Source organism: Oncorhynchus clarkii, chromosome 26 (assembly GCF_045791955.1).
Source record: "Oncorhynchus clarkii lewisi isolate Uvic-CL-2024 chromosome 26, UVic_Ocla_1.0, whole genome shotgun sequence".
Classification (NCBI taxonomy): Eukaryota; Metazoa; Chordata; class Actinopteri; order Salmoniformes; family Salmonidae; genus Oncorhynchus; species Oncorhynchus clarkii.
In genome coordinates, this window is record NC_092172.1 from 36990538 (window position 1) to 37015553 (window position 25016).

General features: G+C 39.5%; 1 protein-coding gene across 2 annotated transcripts; it reads left to right on the forward strand.

Annotated features, from left to right (window-relative positions):
- Positions 1-46: 46 nt before the first annotated feature.
- Positions 47-23495, forward strand: LOC139384348 (uncharacterized). Of its 2 annotated transcripts, XM_071129058.1 has the most exons (27): positions 82-267; positions 653-760; positions 1878-2007; positions 2250-2405; positions 2513-2650; positions 2938-3089; positions 3808-3911; positions 4203-4395; positions 4550-4687; positions 4778-4921; positions 5084-5219; positions 5313-5463; positions 5562-5698; positions 9764-9875; positions 10715-10778; positions 13019-13225; positions 13613-13758; positions 13877-13995; positions 15672-15796; positions 16427-16524; positions 16696-16832; positions 17375-17499; positions 18066-18211; positions 18377-18479; positions 20912-21054; positions 22682-22846; positions 22957-23495. In XM_071129058.1, exons 3-26 carry the CDS (start codon positions 1878-1880, stop codon positions 22794-22796), a joined length of 3219 nt encoding a protein of 1072 aa, XP_070985159.1. In that variant the 5' UTR covers positions 82-267; positions 653-760; the 3' UTR covers positions 22797-22846; positions 22957-23495. The 2 variants fall into 2 exon arrangements, with proteins under 2 accessions (XP_070985158.1, XP_070985159.1); XM_071129057.1 differs by lacking the exon at positions 653-760 and having other exon boundaries at positions 47-267.
- Positions 23496-25016: the final 1521 nt, after the last annotated feature.

A 25016-nucleotide genomic window follows, 5' to 3' on the forward strand; every position in this document is an offset into this window, starting at 1 on the left:
GATCATAACAGGAGTTCCCTGGTGATCAATCCTCCAAATCTCCAGCAGATGGTGCTACAACACTTAACAGTAAAACAAGTGTAGAAATGCGGAAATCAAAACGTAGTTATAAAAAAAGTTCCCCAAAAACGTCGATATTGTGTTGAAGACGAGCAGCTGCTGAACCCAGCTATCAAAAGCCTATTCTCCGTAGTGTAAATGTAACCGACTGAGTAGGCATAGCTATATAGCTCCTGTCACCCAATGGCAGGCCTTCAATGTGTTAAGGTGAGTATTATTAGTTTCTGGAAAAGTCGTCCACTATTACTTGGCTGGGCCTGACGATGCGTAGCTAGTTTAGCGCGCTCAAAGTGGTCATATTTAGCCAGTTAAAGTCACTTTAAAAATGCCCACATTTAATATAATTGATTCATAATGTCAACATGAAAAATAATGACATGTCATATCGGCCGGTAATACTAATGCACACCAGACCAACGTAAGGCATGGTTTAGGCATAGCCTGGCATTCTCCAGACCAAGGATAGGCAAACTCCAGTCCTCGGGACGGTTTTCAAAACATTTTGGGGGATCAGAATGATCCCGATTCTGTAATCCTCATTTTTGCTATCCCGGACCAAAACAATCTGTCTGTTTTTGAACCGATTTTCCAGAAAATAATTGGATAGGATCGTTCTGATCCGGATACCACAATATCAAGGTCACAGAATCCAGATGTTCAGTGCTTTGAACAGACCTACACCTCGCCATCTACTGGACAGGTTGTGTTACTACTTCTTCATTGTCATAGAGAAACAGACATGAGTTAAACTACATGAATAATGTACCTTGATTCAAAATAGTAGAGCCTGCATTTCACTTATAAGTAAATGGATGTATTTATTTGACACTTCTCAATATAACAACTGACCACATTGGCTTACCTATACTGCGGTCAATTTTATAAATTTTTTAACCTTTTTTTTAACTAGGCAAGCCAGTTAAGAACACATTCTTATTTACAATGATGTCCTACTGGGGAACAGTGGGTTAACTGCCTTGTTCAGGGGCAGAACAACGGATTTTTACCATGTCAGCTCGGGGACATATAATATAATGAACCTTTGGTTTTCAGATGGAAAAACGTTTTTGATAAAGCTCCCCTGAGTTACATTGATATTTCTTGGTTGTAGTGCCTTTCACCTTTCTAAATCCACCCTCCTAGTGGAATCGATATGATCAAAACTATCCTAATAATCCAATCAGATACATTTTGAACAACCATCCCCAGGGGTCTGATTGACGCACTTTATTGCCACACTCTACCAACACACTTGACTCCCAAAACTGCTTCTCATGGGCTTCAGTTTAGAATGCAATATGTTTAATCAGTTGTGTAATCATTAGTCCAAAACGTTTTGCATCGAAAAATAAGAGTTTCTATTGGACAAATTCAGGTAGGTCCCTCCCCGTTTCGTTCCATTTGCTTCTGTTTGGTTCCTAGTGAATACACCCTAGGTGTGTGAGCTGCTCCAGAGCTATATGTGTAATGTCTTAATAAAACTCAATTTTTCTTAATTAAACTAATGTCTTAATAAAAAATCAGATTGGCTACTCCAGAACATGAGGCGGAAGACTAAAATACGCCAACAACCAGTCAAAGCTATTGCCAGTAATAAATAAACATTTTATTTTGTGAAGAAACGCTAGTTCTCTAGAGAATAAAGAGACATTGACATTATTCAATCCCCATTCTTTCTTTGTTTTTCTCAAGTCAATGACAAACTAGGAACACAATTTCTTCTTCTTGGTGCAAAGCATTATTTGGCAGAGAGGAAAGGTCTTGTGTCAAAACTAGTTATCAAAATATTTGATGTCTGACCTGATTGTTCTATTCAGATGGATACAATATACAACCTTCTCCAGCAGCACAGACTGGACACCTACCACCACAAATTCCTCACTTTGGGTGTCCAAGACGAGAGAGATTTCACCGATAGCGTAACTGGTGAAGATTTAGACAAAATGGGTAAGGTCACAGACCGGTTACTGACTCGGGTGATTTAAAGTATCCCATCATGCCAACAACTGCATTATTCCACTGTAAACAGTTTTGCCTGGTCATATGTAAACTGTTCTGATTGGTCATATGCAAACTGTTCTGCTTGTTCATATGTAAATTCACTATTTAAAAAATAATAATAATAATGGGTTGTCTCACTCACCATAGACATGCATTCAACTTGTCCAATGCCCCTAATTTGCTAACAGGTTTCAGTCAAGTAGAGAAGAATCGCTTTGAAAAAATGAAAGATTTCATCCAAAGACTCAGAGCGCCACAGCAAGCGATGCCTGTACAAAAACCAATGGAGTCTTTCCAACTGTGGTACACATACCCCCACTGTCCTGAGCTAAAAGAGATCAGAGGTGAGACATAAACCATCTTTATGTAGTTCTTATAGCAAAGAGGGGAGAAATCAAAAGCATCACATCAGAAACTATCCTTACTCCCTTTTGTACAATTTTGAATGCAGACATGGATCCTGCTACCAACACCGTTGAAGACCTGATGCTAAGGATCTGCCACCAAGAGGGCATTGAGAACTCTAAAGCTGTGTGCCTCTACACAGTTGATGGAATGCCTCTAACTGATGATCCTTTCTTCAACACATGTCAGTTAACCAGATACAGTTTACATAGTTTTCTTATTTCACTCAGTTCCCATCATTTTTGGCCCCATAACAGTATCACAGCTATACAATCAAATGCATGTAGCCTCTAAGACATATTTGCATGGTACAACACTTTACAGTTTATTATGATACAAATGTTTGTATACGTCCATTTTGAAAGGGTTGGTAATTCTTGTCTACTTCAGTATAATCTGAGTGAAAAGAAACTTGTGTAATGACATGGACCATCCCTTGTGTTGACATGGCTCTTCTATTTCACCCATTAGGGTCTTTGAAAGACAGGCACATTGAAAATGGAAGTGAGCTCTATGCCATGTTTACACCCAAGGAGAACTTGAGACCAGCCCTGCTAGTGACACTGCAAGAAATGACTGACATGACAGGAGAGGATAATGTTCGATGCCACATCATGCTCAAGGTGAATTCATCTTTACATCGGTGTACTCTATTGGGTCTGCGTTCCATACACAGATGGTTACACGTTGACTGGTGAAGTGGGGGGAAATGTTTTCATTGCCACATTCTGTGTTTGTTAGCGTACACACTGAATTCCGGATAAAGCACAAATCAGCTCTTACTGTAGCCTACATTTTCCCAAACCTGTGTGTATGAACGGGTGTGATCCCTGGTTTTCTTCCCAAATCACTGCTGTCCCTTATTTAAAGGTAGACTCAGAGAAATGATGTTGCCAAGAGCAGCACTGCAAATATTGTGCTGAGCGCGATGCAAGACTTTGCTCAAAACTACTACAACAGGTGTAGTAGATCTTACTGTGAAATGCTTACATACAATCCCTTAATTAACCAACAATGCAGTTGAAGAAATATTTACAAAATAATAAATTCGATGAAATCAAAAAGTAACACAAGAAAATGACATAACAATAAGGAGGCTATATACAGGGGGTACCAGTACCAAGTCAATGTGCAGGCAGTCGAGGTCATTTTCTTTGTCGCTCACAGTATCTGCGCGGGTTCCATTCACGCTGCTACAACGCGTTAGTTACGGGACCAAAACAGCTGAGAAGTTTAGCCTTGCACTCTTTAATTGACCCACTATGCTGTTTACTTTGTGCATCTACGTCACCCCGCTGAGTCTACCTTTAATACTTATATATGAACACTTTTCATCAACAGGGAGACTTTGAGGTCAAGGTGGACTTGGCAAGTGACACATTACGAGATCTGAGACAGAAGCTCTCTGATGAAAGTGGAATCCCAGCACATGTCCTCCATTATAAGTAATCTTATGTTCATTAATTCATTTAATCATTAACCTCTTGGCGCACCAATCCCTTTAGCGTTTGTCAACATCCATTTGTCAACATCCGCTGAATTGCAGAGCAAGGAATTTGTAATACATTTGATAGCATAAAACACATACATTTGATAGCATAAAAACACATACATTTTAAAACCCCAGCACATTTCATGTTTTAACTACTGATAGTATCAATACAATGTTTTCTTTCACACAGCATCAGTAGCCACGATAAGACATTATTATTAAGTCAATGTTGATGTTTCTGCAGATGTGAACGCGGTGGAGTTGGACAGACTTTGCTAGATTGTGGAATCAATGAGGAGTCAACTGTGTTCTTTTCTCTGTCCTCCTTCCCCGATGAGCGTCCAGACACTATGGAATTCTACTTCAATGATGTCGTACCCTCAGTGCAACAATCCCAGAAAGGACTCAGTGCTTTCTTTTCTTCACTTTATGCCATTGTGAGATATTCCAATATTTATTACACTGTCTTGTCATGTTTGACCATGCTCAGGCCAAGCATGCAACATGGTTCCTTTGCTTGTCTCATTGGTTTTGATGTGAACTTCGTCCCCTGCTATAACACATTCAATGCTTTCCCCCTAATCTTTACAGAGCAATAGAGAACACCGTTCTGGAGATATATTAAGCAAAGTGACTGCATACATCCGAAAGCTCAGTGGGTGCAATCCTTTGGCCCAAAGTCTGCATCAGCTGTTGTATAGAAATGAGGTTGGAACAAGGACCCAGAAGGTGATATATATTTAGTCACAAAAGCATACAAATATAATATAATTTAATATGTCCACAAATGTATGAATAAAATGTATACATTTGTTTTAGGTTGCTATCGTTGAAGGATTGTACAGTCTCTTCAGAGAGCTGTTGCCAAGCCTCCACAAAAGAAGAGGTGACAAAATCATTGAAGACTCAGATGTTTTTGAGAATGCACCAGTGTGCTGGGCCTACCTGTTATCTGAAGCAAAGGTGTGCCCATTGTCTTTTGAGATGCTGTTGATTAAAGCTGTTTCTACTGTAGCCCTACTGAAACACGTTATGAAATAACTTAAATGGTGAATTGAGATACTGCACCTAGACTTTACAGGCACCCTGTGTGATAAATACTTTTGACCTTTCTATCTACCCTAGAAAGAGAGTTCACAACATGAGGACTATGTACCGATAGTCTTGTACTCTCAACCTGGAGAACGTTTCTGCGACCCAGTTCGAGTTCCTGGGTTACCAGATGTCTTTGAGAGAGAGTATGTTCTGCAGAAAATCAAAGGTAAAACTGAACAGCAACAATCTTCAGCATTTTTTTATAGTTTTATGTAGCATGATCTTTAATTGCATGATATACTGTTTTCCCATTGTTAAGATGGAGAGAAAATCCCAAACTGCTCTGTGGAGATCCTGACAGAGACTTCAATGTCTAGAGCCTCTGATGTTGAAAGGATTTTGCTCAGTCTGCCTCCGTTCATCAAAACATTCCCTCAGTGGGCTTCATCTGGACTTGTGACTGGCCAAAAGTATGTATGATTCCTCTTCACATTGCTTTTATCACACAATAAGTTCTATATAAATATATGTGTTGATAATAATGCTAAGTGTCGAATAAAAATGAAAGTTTTCAGATTGTTCTCGATGACACATTTGCCAAGATGAACGAAGAAGTGAAAGAATACGTTAATCTGACTGTGACTCCAGCATTACAGTTGAAGGATGTTGGAGTATGTGGGCCATGTCTCGTCTTCTTGGAAGAAAGTAGGCTTTATTTTATTTATCCTTTATTTAACTAGGCAAGTCAATTAAGAACACATTCTTATTTACAATGACGGCCTACCAAAAGGCAGTCATAGCAAGGCAGCAACACACGACAACACAGCATGGTAGCAACACAACATAACAACAACATGGTAGCAACACAACATGGTACGAACATTATCGGGCACAGTCAACAGCACAAAGGTCAAGAAGGTAGAGACAACAATACATCACACAAAGCAGCCACAACTGTCAGTAAGAGTGTCCATGATTGAGTCTTTGAATGAAGAGATTGAGATAAAACTGTCAGTAAGAGTGTCCATGATTGAGTCTTTGAATGAAGAGATGGAGATAAAACTGTCCAGTTTGAGTGTTTGTTGCAGCCTGTTCCAGTCACTAGCTGCAGCGAACTGAAAAGAGGAGCGACCCAGGGATGTGTGTGCTTTGGGGACCTTTAACAGAATGTGACTTGCAGAACAGGTGTTGTATGTGGAGGATGAGGGCTGCAGTAGATATCTCAGATAGGGGGGAGTGAGGCCTAAGAGGGTTTTATAAATAAGCATCAACCAGTGGGTCTTGCGACAGATATACAGAGATGACCAGTTTACAGAGGAGTATAGTGTGCAGTGATGTGTCCTATAAGGAGCATTGGTGGCAAATCTGATGGCCGAATGGTAAAGAACATCTAGCCGCTCGAGAGCACCCTTACCTACCAATCTATAAATTATATCTCCGTAATCTAGCATGGGTAGGATGGTCATCTGAATCAGGGTTAGTTTGGCAGCTGGGGTGAAAGAGGAGCGATTACGATAGAGAAAACCAAGTCTAGATTTAACTTTAGCCTGCAGCTTTGATATGTACTGAGAGAAGGACAGTGCACCGTCTAGCCATACTCCCAAGTACTTGTATGAGGTGACTACCTTAAGCTCTAAACCCCCAGAGGTAGTAATAACACCTGTGGGAAGAGGGGCATTCTTCTTACCAAACCACATTACCTTTGTTTTGGAGGTGTTCAGAACAAGGTTAAGCGTAGAGAAAGCTTGTTGGACAATAAGAAAGCTTTGTTGTAGAGCATTTAACACAAAACCAGAGGGGCCAGCTGAGTATAAGATTGTATCATCTGCATATAAATGGATGAGAGAGCTTCCTACTGCCTGAACTATGTTGTTGATGTAAATTGAGAAGAGCTTGGGGCTTAGGATTGCGCCTTGGGGTACTCCCTTGGTGACAGGCAGTGGCTGAGACAGCAGATTTTCTGACTTTATTTACACTGCACTCTTTGAGGTAGTTAGCAAAGAGACACCAATACTCAGAGACACCAATACTCCTTAGAATGGAATGGTCTACCGTATCAAAACCTTTGGCCAAGTTAATAAAAATAGCAGCTCAATGTTGCTTAGAATCAAGGGCAATGGTGACGTCATTGAGGACCTTTAAGGTTGCCGTGACACATCCATAACCTGAGTGGAAACCATATTGCATACCCGAGAGAATACTATAGACATCAAGAAAGCCAGTCAGTTGATTATTGACAAGTTTTTCCAACACTTTTGATAAACAGGGCAAAATAGAAATAGGCCTATAACAGTTAGGATCAGCTTGATCTCCCCCTTTAAATAAAGGATGAACTGTGGCTGCCTTCCAAGCAATGGGAACCTCCCTAGAACGGAGAGACAGGCTTGGTGATGATAGGGGCAGCAACCTTAAAGAAGAAAGGGTATAAACCATCTGACCTAGATGTTTTTTTGGGGTCAAGTTTAAGCAGTTTAGGCACCTCGGACTCAGTGACTGCCTGCAGGGAGAAACTTTGTAGCAGGGCAGGGGGAAAAGAGGGAGAAGAATCGGGGATAGTCGCATTAGAAGGGGTGGAAGATGAGGAAATGTTGGACGGGCAAGAAGGCATGGCTGAGTCAAATAGGAATCCTGACTTAATGAAGTGGTGATTAAAGAGCTCAGCCATGTGCTTCTTGTCAGTAACAACCACATCATGAACATTAAGGGACATGGGCAGCTGTAAGGAGGAGGGTTTATTCTCCACGTCTTTAACTGCTTTCCAGAACTTCTTGGGGTTAGACCCACAGAGAGAGAACTGCTCCTTAAAGTAACTAACTTTGGCCTTCCGGATAGCCTGAGTGCACTTATTTCTCATTTGCCTGAACAATAACCAGTCAGCCTGAGTATGCGTGTGCAGAGCCTTTCACCAAATGCAATTCTTGAGGTGGAGTAACTCTGCAAGATCACGGTCGAACCAGGGGCTGAACCTGTTTTTAATTCTCATTTTATTTATGCGGGTGTGTTTGTTAACAATACCACTGAAAATATAAAAAAAGAAAGTCCAAGCGTCTTCGACAGAGGGGATCATGCTGATTCCATACCATTTCACAGAGGCCAGTTCATGAAGGAAGGCTTGCTCATTAAAGTTTTAGCAAGCGTCTATGACAAATAAGGACAGGTCGTTTCCCTGAGCAGCCATTACGAACACAGGCTGTAAAACAGGGATCACTAAGGTCATTACAGAAAACACCAGACTGATTCCCATAAGGATTATTTGTGAGGATAACATCAAGGAGAGTAGCCTTTTCTGGGTGTTTGGAGTCATATCTTGTAGGATTGTTGATAATCTGAGAAATATTTAGGGAGTCTCATTGATTTAGGACTTGGTCATGTCCCAGTTTAGGTCACCTAGCAGGACAAATTCAGACCTAGTCTAAGGGGCCAGGAGAGAGCTTAGGGCAGGTAGGGTACAGGCTGGTGCTGACGGAGGACAATGGCACCCAGCAACAGTCAACAAAGAACTATTTGAAAGTTTAATGCTTAAAACGAGCAAATCAAATTGTTTGGGGACAGACTTGGTGGAGACAACCGAGTGCTGAAGGTGATCCTTGGTAAAGATCAACACTTTGGAAGATCTGTCCCCACCTTTGGAAGATCTGTCTTACTGAAAAAAGGTTATAGCCAGAAAGGTTAACATCAGTGTTCAAAACACTCTTTCTTAACCACGTCTCAGTAATTACCAACACATCTGGATTGGAGCTGTGAACTCACACTTGATTCATTTAGGTAATAAGCTTTTAGTGTTAACATGCAGAAAACCTAGGCTTTTACGAGATCAGAAATCAGTGAAGCAGATATCAGAGCACAAGTCAGAATCGGGGCTGGCAACAGTAGATGGGCCAGGGTGTACATGCACATTCCAGATATCATCAACAGTAATACAATCAAGGCACGGCATAGGACAGGGAGAGCTCTGCCGTGCTGATTTATGACATCTGAATGTGCATGAGATGTTAACAAGATCATTTTGTACAGCAATTACATCAGGTAACATGAATACAAAGCCAGTGAGAGGTGGTTAGAATAGGATGGGAGTCCAAAAGTCTGTGTAACCAATAGAGAGAGTCCCGAGTCTGGGAACAAACAGTCTGTTCCACGGTTGGGTAGAGAAAGTTTGTAGTCAACAAAGTACTGGGCCTTGTTTCCTAATGTATCAGGGACTTTCCGTTTGAATTTGGCCAATGTTTTAGATATTCCTGCAATAATCTATTTAAATTTCCTTAGGGGGAAGGATGTTAACATAAATTTGCAAATCTAAAATAATTATTGGGAAATAATTAACTCAAGTTATCCAATGTGTGATATTTTGGACTGAACCCAGGCCTCTTGAAGGACGCCTCAAAGTCTGTGTTGGTGTCATTTCAAGTTTTATTGTCACGTGCACAAGTACAGTGACATGACTTCATTGCAAGCTCTTTCCCAACGATGCAGTAATCAATATCAGTAGTACTATAAAGTCAAGTAGAACAAAAACACACAATAAATATTTGAACCATTTGAAACTTTACTGTGTGCTCTGAAACATAAGTAGTGTTTATATTTTTGAGTGGGCTCTACTTATTTGTGAGTTATGATCCGTTTTAGAAGAATATAAACGTTCTGCCTCGGCTGTCTCGTTATTGTGAAAGCTGGACTATTATCGTCATTTGGTTGTCATCTAATGATTGGTTGCAGGTTGTTTTTGGAGAAATACTTGTTTGTTGTATTTTAACAAATGCCTCTCCTTGACAGATAACCTTGGTGTTTACATCTGTAAACAAAAAGGATCTCCTCAGGATATCTACGTTTTTGATTGTTTAGCTATGAAATTCAAAACGTTGAACGTGGACGAGTTGGCAAATGTGTAAGTACCTCCATCTGAAAATGTGCCAAATACTTTGTTTGTGATGACATGAAGCATCACCATAACTGGTGGGCTCTTCATGAAGAGAAACATTTGATCAATTAATGAACTGAACTATCTTCTTTATCAAACTTCTGGCCTTAAAGCTGGAATCCTTCATTGAAACAATAACAAAGCAGCCACCCGCCTGTGTTTTGGTAAAAAGCTGAGGGATGGGCCTGGAGTAATGTAACCATTCTCACATTCAGAGTGAGTGCTATGTATGGATGGAAGAACCATCCATGACATCAGAATGATCGTTTTAACCATGTTCTGAGGCTATACAGTATTTCATCACATTTCTTCCTCTTTTTTTACAAACATTGGGAGTAAAACAATCTTATATGTTGGGTTCAGATGGGATATGACAGTTGAACTACGCTCATGAGGCATTTATAAGTTGTATTTTTCACAAATAAATGTGTATATATCATTAATGTATATATCATTAATTGATGACTCCAAAAAATGGGTGCAGCAATGAATGATTCTAGCTTTAAGCCTGTTCTACCTCATCCTGTTAAAGTGTGATGGACATGAATAGTGATATGTGCTTCGCTAATCTTCAGACTTGCGAAATGCTGTGTATAATGTAGTGTGGCAGCATAACGAGATTCATTATTTAAAAGCTGGGGTACAGGGCTGAATGGCTTTAATAATGAACAAATCAAATGCATTACAGTCCATAATATAGTTGTATCTATGGAAACTCATAGAGTGGGTTCTATTTCTATGGTAAACTTGTTGCAGCTACAGCTCATAATGCCATTTTATTCCTGATGTTTTTCATATCTCTTCAGAATGAGAGACATCAGAAGTGACCTGACCTTCATGACCACCAGGACTCCTAAAGAGGCCATACTGGTAATTCAAGATATTCTGATAAACAGTTGAAGTCGGAAGTTTACATACACTTAGGTTGGAGTCATTAAAACCTGTTTTTCAACCACTCCACACATTTCTTGTTAACAAACTAGAGTTTTGGAAAGTCGGTTAGTAATTTTTCCAACTATTGTTTACAGACAGATTATTTCACTTATAATTCACTGTATCAGAATTCCAGTGGGTCAGAAGTTTACATACACTAGGTTGACTGGGCCTCTAAACAGCTTGGAAAATTCCAGAAAATTATGTCATGCTTTAGAAGCTTCTGATAGGCTAGTTGACATAATTTGAGTCAATTGGAGGTGTACCTGTGGATGGGAAAATCAAAAGAAATCAGCCAAGACCACAGAAAATAAAATTTAGACCTCCACAAGTCTGGTTCATCCTTGGAAGCAATTTCCAAACGCCTGAAGGTACCACGTTCATCTGTACAAACAATAGTACGCAAGTATAAACACCATGGGACCACGCAGCCGTCATACCGCTCAGGAATGAGACGCGTTCTGTCTCCTAGAAATGAACGTACTTTGGTGTGAAAAGTGCAAATCAATCCCAGAACAACAGCAAAGGACCTTGTGAAGATGCTGGAGGAAACAGGTACAAAGTATCTATATCCACAGTAAACAAGTCCTATATTGACATAATCTGAAAGGCTGCTCAGCAAGGAAGAAGCCACTGCTCCAAAACCGCCACTACGGTTTGCAACTGCACATGGGGACAAAGATCTGACTTTTTGGAGAAATGTCCTCTGGTCTGATGAAACAAATATAGAACTGTTTGGCCATAATGAACATTGTTATGTTTGGGGGAAAAGGGGGAGGCTTGCAAGCCGAAGAACAACATCCCAACCGTGAAGCATGGGGGTGGCAGCATCATGTTGTGGGTGTGCTTTGCTGCATGAGGGACTGGTACACTTCACAAATAGATGGCATCATGAGAAAGGAAAATTATGTGGATATATTGAAGAAACATCTCAAGATATCAGTCAGGAAGTTAAAGCTTGGTATTTAATGGGTCTTCCAAATGGATAATGACCTCAAGCACACTTCCAAAGTTGTGGCAAAATGGCTTAAGGACAACAAAGTCAAGGTATTGGTGTGGCCATCACAAAGCCCTGACCTCAATCCTATAGAACATTTGTGGGCAGAACTGAAAAAGCGTGTGCGAACAAGGAGGCCTACAAACCTGACTCCGTTACACCAGCTCTGTCAGGAGGAATGGGCCAAAATTCACCCGACTTATTGTGGGAGGCTTGTGGAAGGCTACCCGAAACGTTTGACCCAAGTTAAACAATTTAAAGGCAATGCTACCAAATACTAATTGTGTGTAATGTAAACTTCTGACCCACTGGGAATTTGATGAAAGAAATAAAAGCTGAAATAAATCATTCTATCTACTATTATTCTGACATTTCACATTCTTAAAATAAAAATGTTGCTAGGATTAAATGTCAGGAATTGTGAAATACTGAGTTTAAATGTATTTGGCTAAGGTGTATGTAAACTTCCAACTTCAACTGTATATCATACATATTTGTGATAATTAAGATATAATTAATGATATACACTACTAGTCAAAGGTTTTAGAGCTACCTTCTCATTCAAGGGTTTTTCTTTATTTTTTACTATTTTCTACATTGTAGAATAATCGTGAAGACATCAACACTAGGAAATAACATGCATGGAATCATGTAGATTGCAAAGCTGTCATCAAGGCAAAGGATGGCTATTTGAAGAATCTATATATATTTTGATTTGTTGAACACTTTTTTTGGTTACTACGTGATTGCATATGTGTTATTTCATAGTTTTGATGTTTTCACTATTATTCTACAATGTAGAAAATAGTAAAAATAAAGAAAAACCATTGAATGAGTAGGTGATCTAAAACTTTTGACTGGTAGTATGTATGTATGTATGTGTGTGTGTGTGTGTGTGTGTGTGTGTGTGTGTGTGTGTAATTATTTATATTTGCATCTATTTATATTTCTGCATCTAAGCTAAGGTCTGTTTTGACACTTGGCAAGTTTGACCCCCTGCTATGGCTCAAATGTTGGCAAACACCAAGCAGCCCATGGTCTTACAGATAGATACCTTGAATGATAAAGATGATAGCCAAAAACGATCCATGTTGATGTAACAAAGTTATACAATATACTAGTTAGATTATCTCCTCCGTTTTGTTATAGCTAAATAATACTTCTCCATCCAACCTTTTAGGTGCTAGTGGATTCAAGCTCCTCCATGAATGAGACATGCTATGATTCCGATGACAACATGACACGGTTGGATGCTGTTAAACAGCTCTTTGATAACTTCGCAACTAGAAGCATGGCGTACAATTTTCATCATGTCATTGGCTTGGTGAAGTTTGACTCATCAGTTAAAACTCTCCACACATTTACAGAGACTCTGGAGACCTTCAAGGTAAATATATTTTCTAATTTCTGTTTTATGAATGCAAAATAGCGATGGGGGTGATTTCAATAAGATCCATTCAAGTACTGTACTGAGATCACATACGTACTCCCCTCAAACCTGTCTTAAAGACTGAAACTGAGACTCAGCTATATGATGTTGCCTCGAGCAGCACTGTACATGTTACAGAGGAGCGTGATGCACTACGATGCACTCAGAGGATCTGCATGTGTATGGAGGCGCTTCAAATTGTCCCCATGTTGTAGTTTATGTGTGCGTTGCTGGCGCTACTGCTCAATCAGGGATTTTGTGGCATTCGTGATATCATTCTTTAGCATGCATCTGCAAACCTCACATAATATTAGAGATATTAGTAGATATTTTTGGCACCTACAGGAACACGTACACAATCTGGAGGCCAATGGATGCACTGTGCTCTATGATGCCTTGAAACGTGGCATGTCTCAACTGAAACAAGTTGGAGAGCAATTTCCAGACTGCAGACTTCGCATCATATGTCTCACAGATGGGAATGATGATGGGTAAATAGAATGATACTATTTCAGTGTGTAAAACAGTGATTACCTTGACGTTACATTCATTGCGATAACACAAAGGTATTGTTCGATTGGATTGATTGGTTAATAATTCTATCCGTAGATCAATGACCGAACCAGATGCTGTCACAACCAAACTGATGAGCCTGAACATTGTTGTTGATGCCATCGTTGTTGGAAAGGTGGACAACAACGTGCTGCATGGAATCAGCAATGCAACAGGTACTGTATAATGTGTAAAGAGATTCTGGTTTATATCCCAGCAGTGGACGTACGCCACCATCATTATGTCTTCTTGTGGCTGAAATATGGACGTAGAATCAGAATGAATGCATTTTGGCCAATCATTTCTCATTGTTATATCATTTTGTCCAATCATTTCTCATTGTTATATCATTTTGGCCAATCATTTCTCATTGTTATATCATTTCTCATTGTTATATCATTTTGGCCAATCATTTCTCATTGTTATATCATTTTGGCCAATCATTTCTCATTGTTATATCATTTTGGCCAATCATTTCTCATTGTTATATCATTTTGGCCAATCATTTCTCATTGTTATATCATTTTGTCCAATCATTTCTCATTGTTATATCATTTTGGCCAATCATTTCTCATTGTTATATCATTTTGGCCAATCATTTCTCATTGTTATATCATTTTGTCCAATCATTTCTCATTGTTATATCATTTTGGCCTGACTGCACTCAAAAACGCAAGTAAAACATAAAATGTTTTTGATATGAGGTTTACTGCAGTTGGGATAAAAAAAAATTTGAAGGAAAATTGTTTCGTGTCAGTATTCAATATTACAGTATATCATAATATTACAGTTTATCGTAATATAGATGGCAATTGACATGAAAGTATATTTTGTAACAGGGTTGTAAAGGGTTTAAAATCTGGACGTACTCAGTTACTAATTCACTAGTGGTTGGGTTTTCATTTTGATCCATCCTTTTACAGCCAGTTTGCATTCCCTTGGAAGTTTGAATTGCATTTGGTTAAATGAAGATGACAGCAGTCTACATTCTAATAAAATGTTAGGCAGCCATTGGGTGTTTTTTGAGCCCCTACATAACAATGTCCTATTTTATACATATTTGGTTAAGTAATAACAATGAAGCAACTGAATCCACTCCATGTCTTCTTGTGGGAGGGTGTTGTTTCAAACCATCCATGTCTTCTTATGGGAGGGTGTTGTTTCAAACCATCCATGTCTTCTTATAGGAAGGAGGGTGTTGTTTCAAACCATCCATGTCTTCTTATGGGAGGGTGTTGTTTCAAACCATCCATGTCTTCTTATGGGAGGATGTTGTTTCAAACCATCCATGTCTTCTTATGGGAGGGTGTTGTTTCAAACCATCCATGTCTTTTAGGAGGGTGTTGTTTCAAACCATCCATGTCTTTTAGGAGGGTGTTGTTTCAAACCATCCATGTCTTTTAGGAGGGTGATGTTTCAAACCATCCATGTCTTCTTATGGGAGGGTGTTGTTTCAAACCATCCATGTCTTTTAGGAGGGTGTTGTTTCAAACCATCCATGTCTTCTTATGGGAGGGTGTTGTTTCAAACCATCCATGTCTTTTGGGAGGGTGTTGTTTCAAACCATCCATGTCTTTTAGGAGGGTGTTGTTTCAAACCATCCATGTCTTTTAGGAGGGTGTTGTTTCAAACCATCCATGTCTTTTAGGAGGGTGTTGTTTCAAACCATCCATGTCTTTTAGGAGGGTGTTGTTTCAAACCATCCATGTCTTTTAGGAGGGTGTTGTTTCAAACCATCCATGTCTTTTAGGAGGGTGTTGTTTCAAACCATCCATGTCTTTTAGGAGGGTGTTGTTTCAAACCATCCATGTCTTTTAGGAGGGTGTTGTTTCAAACCATCCATGTCTTTTAGGAGGGTGTTGTTTCAAACCAGAGACGAGTAAAGCTGGTCTGAAGCTTTTTGAAATGGAAACTGTTCTGTCTTTGGAGATGAGGAAGCTGAAGAAGAAACTGGACCCATCCTACATTAGGAGCGAGGTACGATCTATTAAACAAAAACTATTCAAATAGGACAAGTGTTTCCATATATTCTATATAAAATAATACGATTCTTGTTCTTTATTTTGCTCTTTACTTTATTTTACTCTTATTATTATCTATCCTGATGCCTAGTCACTTTACCCTGCCTTTATGTACACATCTACCTCAAATACCTTATTATTATCTATCCTGATGCCTAGTCACTTTACTCTGCCTTTATGTACACATCTACCTCAAATACCTTATTATTATCTATCCTGATGCCTAGTCACTTTACCCTGCCTTTATGTACACATCTACCTCAAATACCTTATTATTATCTATCCTGATGCCTAGTCACTTTACCCTGCCTTTATGTACACATCTACCTCAAATACCTCATGCCATGTACATGTACATTGATCTGGTACTTCCTGTATATATAGTTCCATTCTTGTGTATTTTATTCCTCTTGTGTTACTATTTGTATGATTTTTTACAACTTTGCATCGTTGGGAAGGGCTCGTAAACAAACATTTCACTGTAAAGTTGCATGTGACAAATACATATTCAAATCAAATAAAGTGTAAGTTAATAACATTGATCTTAAAACGAATTGTAATGAACAATGCTCATTTGCCTCTACAGAACATTCTAGTTGCTCTCTTCGCCAACCGGGGTTATGACGAGAAGCCAGAGGTTGCTCTGCCAAGTGGACTAAACGATAAAGTGACTGGGACAGAGAAGTACGAGCAGTTCCATTATCAGCATGTCATTCTGGAATGACAGAGTCATTTACTTCCACTACTAATTACTATTCTAGTAAACCACTATTATGCTCAAGAAGCATTTATTTAATGTTGAGATTGAGGTCAACTACTGTATTACTCTAACAAAATGAATATGTCACAAAATAGTGCATTAAAAAAGAAGATCCAGGAATCCAAGAGCGGACGCTTTTTGGAGAAGGACAAACGCCTTCTGGAAGAGCTGAAGAGCCTGCACTGTGACCCACACCCATTCTGCACTGTTCTGCCTTCAGAGTCAGACTTTAGTAAGTAAACATTATTGGGGTATTGTGTTAAGTGTTATTGATCTGGTAACACTTAGTATAAATATACTTTTCATAATGCTTTATAATAACATTGTTAATACTTGGGTGGTTCAAGCCCTGATTGCTGATTGGATGACAGCCGTGGTATATCAGACCGTATACCACGGGTATGATAAAACATTTATTTTTACTGCTCTAAGTACATTGGTAACCAGTTTATAATAGCAATAAGGCACCTCGGGGTTTGTGATATATGGCCAATATACCACGGCTAAGGGCTGTATCCAGGGACTCTGCATTGCGTTGTGAATAAGAACAGCCCTTAGCCGTGGTATATTGGCTATATACCACACCCCCTCGAGCCTTACTGCTTAAATATAGTCTACATGGACCATGACTGTAACAGCCTCAAGTTATTGGTTTGTTTGACTGTAAAGTGTTCAAATCAACTTCCCATCCACATGACCAGTTGGTTATTGTTTGAATCATTTTGCACAATATTGTCTAAAACATTTAACCCCTGTGATTCCATACCTATTCAGCGTTTTGGAAGATTCTCATGGAAGGCCCTCCTGATACACCTTATGAGGATGGAGTCTTTGAGCTGTACTGTCAGTTTGGAGCTGACTACCCTGTCAAACCTCCACTTGTGCGCTTTGTCACACCTGTATCCTTCTACACAATGAATACATGAAGATAGTGTATTTATTCGTATTGCCTAAGTCATACATTTTCAAATTCTATCCAGTTGATTGATGCTTTTTTCCGTCATGAGAAATAGTTTATTTTTTACCCATTTTTTTGTTGTCTCATCGCTGGTAACTCTCCAAAGGGGTCGGGTGGCAAAGGTCAAGTCATGCGTCCTCTGAAACATTACCCGCCTAACCACGCTTATTAACACCCGCCTGCTTAACCCGGAAGCCCGCCGCACCAATGTGTCGGAGAAAACACTTCAACTGACTACCTAGGTCAGCCTGCAGGCGCCTGGCCCGCCACAAGGAGTCGCTAGAGCGCGATGAGCCAAGTAAAGCCCCCCCAGGCCAAACCCTCCCCTAACCCGGATGACGCTGCACCAATTGTGCGCCACCCTATGGGATTCCCGATCACGGCCGGTTGTGATACAGCCCGGGATTGAACCCGGGTCTGTAGTGACTCCTCTACTAGCACTGCGATGCATTGCCTTAGACCACTGCTCACTCGGGAGGCCATGAAAAATCCTTAATGTGGACGAAGGTGTACCACTGCAACATAAACAGTGTGGGTCGTATCTGCCACAACATATTTGACCGCAGCTACAACGCTCACATAACCATGAGAGAGATCTTGGATGCTGTATATGGAGTGCTCATCGTTCCTGAACCCCAAGATCCACTGGACAGGTTGGCTTCACGTTATTTGATGACCACACTGTATACAAGAGTGGTGTTAACACTGATTCTAAAATCAAAAAGGAAAAGTAGGAAATAGTGCATTATATTTATTAGTATGTAGTATATTGAATTCATATACCTACATTTTATCTGAATGAAAATGTCTCGTAAAAGTATTTTGGCAGAGGAATACCTGACCAGCAGAAACAAGTATGAAGAAGAGGCCAAGAAGAACACAGAGGAAGTAGCAGGCCAATCATTGGATGACATGGAGAAGGTGAATGCACTTATCTAATTATGTTAATTTTTGTAAGCTCTGCTACATCTTTTATTAGGGGCGTTTGTGTGTAAAAAGAGGTGGATTCACATCTCAGACATTTCCATGTAAAACTGACATATCACAGTCTACGTCAGTGGTTCCCAAACTTGTTATAGTCCCGTACCCCTTCAAACATTCAACCTCCAGCTGCGTACCCCCTCTAGCACCAGGGTCAGCGCACTCTCAAATGTTGTTTTTTGTCATCATTGTGTAAGCCTGCCACACACACACAGTATACAATTTATACGACACACACACACTATACGACCTTTATTAAACATAAGAATGAGTGTGAGTTTTTGTCACAACCCAGCTCGTGGGAAGTGACAAAGAGCTCTTATAGGACCAGGGCACAAATAATAATCAATAATTTTGCTCTTTATTTAGCTATCTTACATTTAAAACCTTATTATTTCATCAATAATTGTGAATAACTCACCACAGGTTAATGAGAAAGGTGTGCTTGAAAGGATGCACCTACTGTAACTCTGCAGTGTTGGGTTGTATTGGAGAGAGTCTCAGTCTTAAATCATTTTCCACACACAGTCTTTGCCTGTATTTAGTTTTCATGCTAGTGAGGGCCGAGAATCCACTCTCACATAGGTACGTGGTTTCAAAGGGAATCAGTGTCTTAACAGCGCGATTTGACAAGACAAGAATCTGAGCGCAGCCCTACTCAGAAATCTGTCAGTGGCTTCTGATTAAATAAAATTTTCACAGAACCGCTTGTTGCAATTTCTATGAGGCTCTCTTGTTCAGATATCGGTAAGTGGACTGGAGGCAGGGCATGAAAGGGATAACGAACCTGCGTAATTGCGCACCCAGCTCACTCAGGTGCTTCTCTATATCACATTTGACATTGTCCGTAAGCTTGAGTTCATTTTCACACAAAATATCATACAATGATGGAAAGACCTGTGTGTTGTCCTTGAGATCATTCAGGAGAGGAAAAAACATCACCCAGATAGGCCAGTTGTGTGAGAAACTCGTGCAAGCGGTCAGACAAGTGAAAATTATGGTCAGTAAAGAAACTTTAAGCTCGTCTCTCAATTTTAAAAAAGTGTCAAATCTTTGCCCCTTGATAACCAGCGCATGTTGTAAAAACGTTACATGGTCGCTGCCCATGTCTTTGCATAATGCAGAAAATACACGAGAGTTCAGGGGCCTTGCTTTAACAAAGTTAACCATTTTCACTGTAGTGTCCAAAACGTCTTTCAAGCTGTCAGGCATTCCCTTGGCAGCAAGAGCCTCTTGTGGATGCTGCAGTGTACCCAAGTGGCGTCGGGAGCAACTGCTTGCACTTGCGTTACCACTCCACTATGTCTCCCTGTCATGGCTTTTGCGCCATCAGTACAGATACCAACACATCCATCAGTATAGATACCAACACATCTTGACCACAAGTCCATTTGATGTCACAAAGCTGTCCAGTACTTTAAAAATATCATCTCCTGTTGTCCTGGTTTCCAGTAATTTGCAGAAGAGGATGTCCTCCTTAATTGACCCCCCATAAACGTAACGGACATATACCAGGAGCTGTGCCAGGCCCGCCACGTCTGTTGACTCATCCAGCTGTAACGCATAGAATTCACTGGCTTGTATGCGAAGGAGTAATTGTTTCTGAACATCTTCTGCCATGTCACTGATGGATCGTGAAACAGTGTTGTTTGATGAAGACATTGTCTGTATAGTTTTTTGGGTCTTTTCCCACCAGCATTGTCCCAGTCATATCCGCTGTAGCAGGAAGAATTAAGTCCTCCACAATAGTATGGGGCTTGCCTGTCCTAGCCACTCGGTAACTCACCATATAAGATGCTTCTAGACCCTTCTTATTAATGGTATCTGTTACTTTTATACATGTCTTACTACTCGAAAGTCGTCTTTATTCTCGCTCAAAAACTCCCATGGCTTATTTTTCAAATTGTCATGTTTTGTTTCTAAATGTCTGTGCAAGAGGGAAGGTTTCCCGCGAGAGAGTAACGGTTAATGTGATTGGATAACGGTTAATGTGATTGGATGTTAGTTATTTGACTGGGCTTCCTGTATTTGACATTGTGTTGTTATTTCGCTGAACACTAGATGGTTTAATTGTATTTTTTGGCAGTGAAACGAGGATACTCAGGTGAGAAAAAAACCTTACCCAAATGTATAGCCCCGTTGGAAAATAGTAATGTACTGTTTGAAAATGTGAAGAATCCTTTTATTTTTTATTTTTTAAAACATGAATCACATTTTTATTTGGTGTACCCCCGACAGCATTTGTACGCGGACCCCAGTTTGGGAATACCTGGTCTACGTTAGCAGTTTCTCAGATACATTTATTTGGACAGCAACCCTTTAATGTAACAGTTTGTTCAGGGTATGATGATCTTTCCCTTTTAAATTTACAGGAATTGTTGGGTGAAGAGTTGACTGAGAAGTTCATACCCTCACACTTGATTTGTCCACTAACCAACAAGATGTTTGTTGACCCAGTGAAGAACCAGGAGGGAACAGTGTACGAGCGAAAGGCCATTGAGAAACATCTGAAGAGGTAAGCTGGTTATTATTCATATTGATATGTCGTTATTTCTGATTCGTAATTAACGTGTTGCTCTTATAAAAAAATCCAAAAATATTAAGCTGATGTCGTTATGTGTGGTTTTTCATCGGCTGCTTCTCAGTTTGTTTAAACACAAGCCACATTCGTGTAATTCTTCATTCTTTCCTTACTTAGATTTATGTGTATTTGAGTATAAGTTGTGAAACTGTTAGATATTACTGCACTGTCGGAGCTAGAAGCACAAGCATTTAGCTACACCTGCAATAACATCTGCTAAACACGTGTATGTGACCAATAACATCTGCTAAACACGTATGTGACCAATAACATCTGCTAAACACGTGTATGTGACCAATAACATCTGCTAAACACGTGTATGTGACCAATAACATCTGCTAAACACGTGTATGTGACCAATAACATCTGCTAAACACGTGTATGTGACCAATAACATCTGCTAAACACGTGTATGTGACCAATAACATCTGCTAAACACGTATGTGACCAATGACATCTGCTAAACACGTGTATGTGACCAATAACATCTGCTAAACACGTGTATGTGACCAATAACATCTGCTAAACACGTGTATGTGACCAATAACATCTGCTAAACACGTGTATGTGACCAATGACATCTGCTAAACACGTGTATGTGACCAATAACATCTGCTAAACACGTGTATGTGACCAATAACATCTGCTAAACACGTGTATGTGACCAATAACATCTGCTAAACACGTGTATGTGACCAATAACATCTGCTAAACACGTGTATGTGACCAATAACATCTGCTAAACACGTGTATGTGACCAATAACATCTGCTAAACATGTGTATGTGACCAATAACATCTGCTAAACACGTGTATGTGACCAATAACATCTGCTAAACACGTGAATGTGACCAATAACATCTGCTAAACACGTGTATGTGACCAATAACATCTGCTAAACACGTGTATGTGACCAATAACATCTGCTAAACACGTGTATGTGACCAATAACATCTGCTAAACACGTGTATGTGACCAATAACATCTGCTAAACACGTGTATGTGACCAATAACATCTGCTAAACACGTGTATGTGACCAATAACATCTGCTAAACACGTGTATGTGACCAATAACATCTGCTAAACACGTGTATGTGACCAATAACATCTGCTAACCATGTGTATGTGACCAATAACATCTGCTAAACACGTGTATGTGACCAATAACATCTGCTAAACACGTGTATGTGACCAATAACATCTGCTAAACACGTGTATGTGACCAATAACATCTGCTAAACACGTGTATGTGACCAATAACATGTGATTTGTATTAATTGTGGGCTCAAATATTAGCAAATGACTGTTAGTTTATTTATCAAATACATTTTTCTCATCCCTTGCATGCAGAACTGAAATAACACATTGCTAGCAACTATATCAGTTCGGTGTCAGTAGTTTTTGTGTCTTATTGCAATAGGCTTAGACATTTAACTGATTGACAATTCTTCAAACAGGAAAGTCTTCGCCTACTGTAAACATTTTAAATGAATTAACGAATTAAATTAATTATTTGACCACTTTTTTTGAGAATGGTTTACTGTCTTCCCAACATTTACAGGACATGGCTTGGAACTGATCCCAAGACAAACCAGTTATTGACATTAACTGACCTCAAGCCATACCAAGACTTGAGAAAAATGGCGAGGGACTATCGCAAACAGCAAATTCAGTAGACAGATGTTTAAAACACAATGTGATAGCCTAAATTTAGCATTCCTGCCTTGTAGCCTACACCTTTTGGTGAAACAGGATGATGATGTTGGAACAAACATTGAAGTATGCTAACAATTGTATGTAACTGATATTTGTACTGACATTTTCTAGAGGGAATAGGTCTTCATTTTCTTGGGGTTTGTACTTGATTATAAACTGGGTGGATCGGGCCTTGAATGCTGATTGGCTTACAGCCGTGGTATATCAGACCGTATACCACGTGTATGACAAAACATTTATTTTTACTGCTCTAATTACGTTGGTAACCAGTTTATAATAACAATAAGGCACCTCAGGGGTTTGTGGTATATGGCCAATATTTAATTTAAAGACCCTTGCGCCCTTCGGTCTCAACGTAGACTTTGATCTGAAGCCATTCTTGTGATTATTGTGACTTTGCCATTGTAATTGTTTGTAAACTTGTGTAGTCAAATTAATCTATGATCGTATGCTATTCATTTATTGTTTGTATGCTGTTCTTTGTATGACATTTTAATATTTGATTATTAACCAATGATATTAGGCCACTCCTGGCCATGATTACAGACACCTGTGTCTTTTGACACTATATAAACGAGTCATCCCGCAGTGTTTGTGATTATACCCTGATGAAGACAGCTTGGCTGTCGAAACGTTGGTAATTACATTTTTGCATCTGAGCTCCTAGAGTGTGCGGCTCTCTTTTATTTTCAAGTTTTCTACTCCGCTAGCCAGCACCTCGTCTTAATAGGTGTGCGTTTCTTTTTCTTCTATATGGCCAATATACCACGGCTAAGGGCTGTTGCGTCATGCTTAAAAACAGCCCTTAGCCATGGTATATTGGCCATATACCACACCTCCTCATGCATTATTGTTTAATTATAGCACATTTCATGTGTAGCTAATTAAGATTCATATCCATGGCTAATTCCTATTAAACTCTTGTCAAAAAAACTGTTGAATTTCTGCATGTTAAAATGGGTTTTGTATTGTAATTACGTAATGTTGTGTCTTTGTCTATGCCGGTTAAGTGATATGACATGCTATTCTATAAAATCATTTATCCGTAATTAATATCACCTGATTGAGCTAATCATGTAAATGTAATTAACTAGAGAGTCGGGCACCGCAAAATAATATTTATAGAGCTGTTATCTTCCGAATAAACTCTTAAAGACCTAGTAATATTTTACATCAATAGCAGTCAATATTAATCGTCCTCTTAATTCAGTCTCATCTGAAAGTTGTAAATTCTTGGTTATCTGCACGAACCCTGGCTAACAATTTGAATCAGCAATACAAAATTGGGTTTAATCATTTATTTACTAAATACCTAACTAATCACACAGAATTACACATACACATAATTAAATCATAACTTGATTACAAATTACATCATAAAGGAAAACGTCCCTAGCGGGCGGAACAGATATGACAGCTGGTTACACAAAAGAAAAGGGGCTGGGTTTGAGTGAAAGAGCGCGAAGACTGAGGAACAAAGGAAAGAAGCTGTGCTATCGTAAATACAGTATCTTATGCATTCTAAATTACCGCCCATTTGGAAAAGGAAAATGCAATAAATATTTACTCTGAGCTGCGCTTCGGTAGGTTGGTGGTAGATGGAAGGCCGTGTTGCTCAACCGAGTCCTTTGAAGAATGTCTCTGGTTGTCAATTGGATACGTTGTACTAACGTCGTTGGGTGATAGACGGGATACTCTGTCTGTTCCTTCCTAACCCTCGTTTGCATCTGCTGTTGCTAACTCAACGGCTAGGAGTTCAAAGTTCATACCATTCACAACCAAAGCTCACGTTGATGTGGGCTTCATTCTGTAGTTATTATCTGAACCATTCTGACATAGGACCGTCGTCCTCACATCATCGGAACAGCAGGGGTTATATTATCGTTAAGGGCTTATATAGGAAGGGAGAGGAGGGCGTGTTTGAAAAGTTTTATAGCCCATGTCCCTTCACAGGGGCGGGCCACTGATTGAGCAGAGCCCTGTCTTATGAAAACCCAAATCTCACCTTTTAGAAGCTAAAATCACATTTCATCCCATCACGAATAATTTCATTTTCAAACATTTAAATTGAAAAACAATTCCATGTGAATCCTATAACTCTGATGTGTAGACTTTCCACTGTAAATTTTATGTCATCTTATCATTAATGAGAATGTCTCAGATGACAACCGAACTGACAT